The sequence below is a fragment of the Ceratotherium simum genome, chromosome 33 (assembly GCF_057802395.1).
Source record: "Ceratotherium simum simum isolate JZ-2026a chromosome 33, ASM5780239v1, whole genome shotgun sequence".
NCBI lineage: Eukaryota > Metazoa > Chordata > Mammalia > Perissodactyla > Rhinocerotidae > Ceratotherium > Ceratotherium simum.
The window spans coordinates 9,851,338-9,857,337 of record NC_141932.1 but is presented as its reverse complement, the minus strand read 5'-3'; the positions used below and the strand labels follow the sequence as shown (position 1 = coordinate 9,857,337).

General features: G+C 43.7%; 1 protein-coding gene across 3 annotated transcripts in view; it reads left to right on the top strand.

Annotated features, from left to right (window-relative positions):
• The window catches only part of ZNF175 (zinc finger protein 175), a 26,895-nt gene continuing 20,895 nt past the window's right edge, over positions 1–6,000 (top strand). For 2 of the 3 annotated variants that reach the window (XM_087421222.1, XM_087421221.1), the window contains exons 1-2: positions 2–94; positions 2,201–2,457. In XM_087421222.1, the coding sequence (XP_087277348.1) occupies positions 7–94; positions 2,201–2,457 (345 nt within the window). In that variant the 5' untranslated portion in view covers positions 2–6. Of the gene's footprint in view, positions 95–2,200; positions 2,458–6,000 lie in introns of all 3 variants that reach the window. The other variant, XM_004439015.3, reaches the window with a different exon arrangement.

The window sequence follows — 6,000 nt, the reverse complement described above, 5'->3', positions numbered from 1 at the left end:
CCCTCAATGGAGTCTGGTGATGGAGAGGAGTTCGTCTGCCAAGCTCAGCACCCTTTGGGCTCCCAATACGTCTCCATTAGTCTCTCTGTGCAGAGTGAGTCTTGGCAGGGAAGAGGGGGCAAGATACCTGGATTCTGAGAGTGGGATTTTAAATCAATGTGATAATACAGAGAAAAGGTATTTTTCATACTATGCAATGCCAGTTTCTCCTAGAAATATATACACACAAATATTCAATAGGTCCCCTGCCAACGCGGGACAACCCCAAAACTTTCTTTAGTCTATGAGATTGCAAGTGCCTTCCCTGGCTGTACGAAATGGACTTTCTTTGAAAATGGCGGCCTCCATAATGCTTGTGGGCGCGGCCATGTCGTTCGCCTGACACAGTTCCTGAGAGAAACTGAACCGCGGAATAGATTATGCTCACTGCAACACGCCATGCTAACTATTGGCAGGGAGTGGCTTCAAAGGTTCTAGTGAGCATGCGCCTTGTTCAAGCCGGCCACAGGACTCGAACCCAAACCGGAAGTGGCCTAGAGTGGCCATTTCCGTTTATATTGTCAGCTGGTTCTAACCCGTCTGTCGCTTGCGGGTCGCTGAGGTGATGTGGAATGTTAGCAATGGGGATTCTGTGGAGTCAGTGAGGGGAAATCGGCTTGATGTGAGTGATGGGGGGGATCTGTGGGGTTTTCTAATTTAAGTTGGATGATTGGCTCGTTAATTTTCACTCTTTGCGTGTTTTCTGTATACATATCAGTATTTTTGTAACTTAAATTGCAAGTGTACTTGAATACCAGATTCTATATTGTTGGGCCATGAAACTTGCTCATTTGAGTACAGTGAACATGCGCCTTAAGAGGGCCTTAGTGGATGGTCCCGGGGGACATTTGGGGAAGTGACCCACTGCTTGGGGGCCTGTTGGAGGCAGTGATTGATTGGGAGCAGGAGCTTCAGGGACTGGAGGACTTTGAGGGTCACATTGTAACACTGGGGAGCATGATTGGGGACCCTATAGAAATCAGTGGGGTGCTAAGGGTAGCCTATGGGAGCCAGTCTACTGGATGCGGAGGGGGTCAGCGATGGGGGTTTGTGAGGCCTCTCCTTGGGTCCCTGTGGAAGTGGTAAGGGTCAGGGATTGGCAGTTGAGCAGATCCACGATGGTTTCCTATTGAGGTGCGTTACTTGGAACCTCGTTTGGGGGATTATTTGGGGGTCCTGTGGAAATCACATTCCCCAGGTAGTAATCAGGGGAGTAATGATTTCAGGAACCTAGCCATGTTGGTGACCGAGAAGCATTTCGTGACCTTCTGGCAGTCCTGTGGTCCACTTATGGATGATTTCTGGAGGTCAGTGGGGTCAATAGTATGGCATGGGGCAGGGCAACTCATTAGGGACAGGCAAGGAATGGTAAGCGATTGGGGGTCCTGGTGCACGTCCGCAGGGTTTCTGGGTCGAGGTGGAGGTTGAGTACGTTGAATTTAAGTTTTATCTTTGTGAGAAAAGGCTGGGATGTCTAGGTTGTTATGGATGGGCACTGAAATGCCCTGAGGCTCGGATAACGCCTCCCAGACATGGCCAGCTTGAAGCCTCAGCTCTCTGAAGGCAATAGGAAATGGAAATGGTGTTTCTGGAAGCTGACCATGTACGGGGGGGACGTGGAGACTATGTGAAGTTTACAGCGAGGCAGATGTGGGACTGATTCCCTGTTCTTCCCTTTGCAGACTGAGTGACCTCAAGGCAAATCATGTAACAGCACTCAGCCTCAGTTTCCACAAAATGGTCCTAATACTTAGCTGACAGGGTTGTGTGAAAATTAAACCAGGTACCTGATCTCTGACTCTGCAACTTGCTGATTTTTATTCATTGTTTACCACAGGCCAGGCCCGTGCTGAGGGCTTGACAAGCTTCATCTCCTGTAAGTTTCCCAATGCCTATAATAAGTACTTGTATCCTCATTTTGGAAACTGCAACTGAGGTGATATCTCCAGTTAAAAAGTGGCAGAGCTGCGATTAGACCTTCATTAAGTTTAGTCCAAATCTTAGTGTTTTCTTTTTTTTTTTTTTAAACCCTAATAGAGTTAAATTTTCCTGAGTTTTGTCTACTCTCAGTATCTAGCACAGTGACCTTCACCTAAGGGTCCCCAGAAATTCATGTGGAGTGAATGTTGGATGAGTGACCATGTGGTCATTGCCTTTCCAGGACTTCCTGGTGTCTCTGCAGAGCCCCTGGGTCAGGCCACATCATTGAGGCCACAGGATCTCCCTTCACAGCCCAGCCGGACTCCCCCCAGCAGGTCTGACTGGAGCCTGCAGATGCCCACCCAGCTTCAGGCTCCTGGGCAAAGTGGAGTTCTCAGCAAGAGAAACCGAGAGCCCAGAGGGGACATGCCTGCTGATGTGAATTTGCCCCAGAGGCCTCAGGTCCTGGGTCCAGTGGAGCAGGATGGATCATGTGAGGTAAGCAGGAGCAGCCCCCGAGATTGTTCTCCAGAACTTTTGGGCAGACTCAGGAAGCAGCAGATTCTGGACTCCCTGTGCCTGAGACAATCTGGATCCTCCTGCTGAGAGCAGACCACAGGGGGCCAGTGTATCCTCATTCACAGGCCTTCGGTGTTATAGAGGACTCTGAACTGGCTGATGAAGGAGGCTGTGTTGGACACAGAGAGCTGGCCTTGGGGCAAAGGAAGGAGAAAAGGTTCCCCATTGTCTGGGTACGAAGCCCAAGCCACAGGCAGGGAAATGCTAACTCCTTCCTGCTCAGCACAGGCTAAGACCCTTCATCCACTACTGGGTCTTTGCATATTCTCAGCTGGTCCTCACCTGACTCCTTATCTGCAAGGTGGGGGTTGGCTTAGTTCCCCTCTGTCCTCATAGTTTATACAGTCATAAGATACCAGAGCAAGAACTGGTTCTTAAGGAACATGTGGTTTTTCCTGTTTTAAAAGATAAATAAAAATGCCGGAGAATAGTGTTTCCAACGTGCGCACAGATATTAATATTTGATATTTGGGAATGAGAAAGCAGGATTCTTGAGTATACTCAGGACTTCCTGAAATTCCAAGTTATTCTGTGTATTTCATGACACTTTATTTCCATGTTTTAAAATAATGAGTGCCCATGATAATAAACAGTGCATCATTTTTGTGTGATAGGATTATACTCAAAGTTACAGAGATCCTCTGTTTAGAAAAGGTATAATAAATGTATGGCTTATTACCATTGTGAACCAATATATTGTGAGAAGATGATACATTTCAATAATGTTTAAAAATCATCTCAACCTGACAGAAACATTTGATAATAGAACATGTTTTTAAAAGGAACATTAACACTATTAAAATAAGTGCCTAAGAAAAATCATTTAAAAATTGAAAGATAATACCCCAAATATTTAATATTTAAAAGTCGTTCTTAAAATGAACATTTAAAACACAGGAATTTAAAACAAAATTGTCAGGGCTGGCCCCGTGGCGTAGCGGTTAAGTGTGCACTCTCCCCTGCCCGCGGCCTGGGTTCGGATCTCGGGCACGCACCCATGCACTGCTTGTCAGGCCATGCTGTGGCAGCGTCCCATATAAAGTGGAGGAAGATGGGCACAGATGTTAGCCTAGGGCCAGTCTTCCTCAGCAAAAAGAGGAGGATTGGTGTGGATGTTAGCTCAGGGCTGATCTTCCTCACAATAAATAAATAAATAAAACAAAATTGTCTAGATGTTTGTGGTGTGACTATGTTAGTTTGCTAGGCCTGCCATAACAAAGTTATGTTAAGCCACACAGACTGAGTGGCTTAAACAACAGAAATTTATTTTCTCAATTCTGGAGGCTAGAAGTCCAAGATCAAGGTGTCAGCAGGGTTGGTCCTTCTGAAGTCTCTCTCCTTGGCTTATAGATGGATGTTTTCTTACTGTGTCCTCGTATGGTGTTCCCTCTGTGGGTGTCTGTATCTTAATCTCCTCATATAAGGACACCAGTCATACTGGATTAGTGCCCATCTGATTGACCTCATTTTACCTTAATTACCTCTTCAAAGATCATGTCACTAAATACAGGCACATTCTGAGGTATTGGGGGTTAAGAATTCCATATAAGAATTTTTTTTGGTGGAGGGAAGACACAATTAGGCTCAGAACAGTGACAAACATTACATTGTAGAAAAATGTCTTTCATTTTGCATTGATGTTGGTTGAATTGTTAAGAGCATGTTCAAAAGTATCTTTTAAGTTGGGCACTAAAATACATGTTACTTCATATTAGCTCATTTCCTTTTATGAAATGATGAAAATATTTTGTTTGCTTGCTGTGATTTTGATTTTGCTATTTCAATAGATACTCCTTGTCTTAATTCAGATTTTTGATCAGTTTCTCTGTTCACGTTAGAATATTCTCCAACAACATTCACATAGTCTTCTTTTATAGTCTTCACTCTACTCTGGCCAATACTGTATGATGTTATTTTGTATTTTTTAAGCCTGCTAATTTGATCAAAAAGAGATCATATGTCATTGTTGCTTTCATTTGTACTTTTTACCTTTTTGTTTTCAGTTTTATTGGTCAATTCTTCTTCTTTTGAGAATTATCTTTTGTCTTTTGAAGATTTATACTTTAGTTGGTCTTAGCCTCTGGATTTTCAAAGATGTCTTATGTATTATTAATAACCCATTTTTCTCTTTGCATATTTTTGCAAATATTTTTGTCACTTTTTCTTTTGCAAGTAGTTCTTGGCTTTATTTGTACATGGAAAAGAAAGTCATTATTTTTGTTAGGCTTGTGAATAAAAACAGCTGTCACCATTTTCTTTTCTCCAAAATTCCACCTCCTCAGAGAAAATCAATTTTTATCCTTTTAACTAAATATTTAGGCATTTACCTCCTAATCTTTTAATGACACCCTTATATAACTATGTGATATTGTGATTTATAAGAAATATATATTGGGTCATTGAGATAACAAAAATATATTTCTCATATATATTTGGTCTTCCTCCCTGGTTTCTGGTTCACAGGACTCTTGGAATTTTGGGGAGCAAAAGAGCAATGGGAGCGTCTTTTGTCATAATATTTGGTCTCTTGTCCTCAGTTCCTGAAAATGCTTCAGAACCATAAAGGTGAAATGGGTGTCTTGTTATTCATAACAAGCCCCATTCCCTCACAACTGGTTTATGTTAATAAGGTGACTTTTGGAAAGCACCTAAGGATGGGGGCCGGTTGCCAAAGGAACCAACCCTATGATTAGAGGGTTGGGACTTTCATTCCTACCCTCCTGACCTCTGGGGAGGGGAGTGGGGCTAGAGGTTGAGTTCAGTTACCAGTGGCCAATGATTTAATGAATCCTGCCTATGTAATGAAGCCTCCATAAAAACCCAAAAGGATGGGGTTCGGAGAGCTTCTAGGTTGAGGAACACATGGAGATGCGGGGAGAGTGGTGCACTCAGGGCATGGAAGCTCCTTTCCCCATACCTTGCCCTACGTATCTCTTCATCTGGTTGTTGATTTGTATCTTTTAATATCTTTTTATAATATTTTATAATAAACATGGGAGTGAATGGGTTTTCTGAGTTCTGTGAGCCTGTCAGTCAGAAGTACAGGTGACAACCTGGATTTGCTATTGGAGTCTGAGGGGGAGGGGAGTCCTGCAGGACTGAGCCCTTAACCTGTGGGATGTGATGCTATCTCCAGGTAGTGTCAGAATTGAGTTCAGTTGTAGGACACCCAGCTGGAATCAGGAGAATTGCCAGTGGGGGACTGGGAGGAGGGGACTCCCCCACTCACACACACAGAATTGGGTTCAGGAGCCCAAAAGAGTTACTTCTCAGATTCTCAGGTTTAGATTTAGCCGTGTTTTGTGTAGTCCCAACCCCAGCACTCACATGCATGCTTTTCATGCCTACCCTTCCAAGAGGTGGGTCGAATTTTTATCAGATCAGTATTCCCTGTTGTAAAGGAAAAACTCACTTCTGTGTGTCTCCTTTACTAGTCACACAGAACACTGCACTTCTGACAAT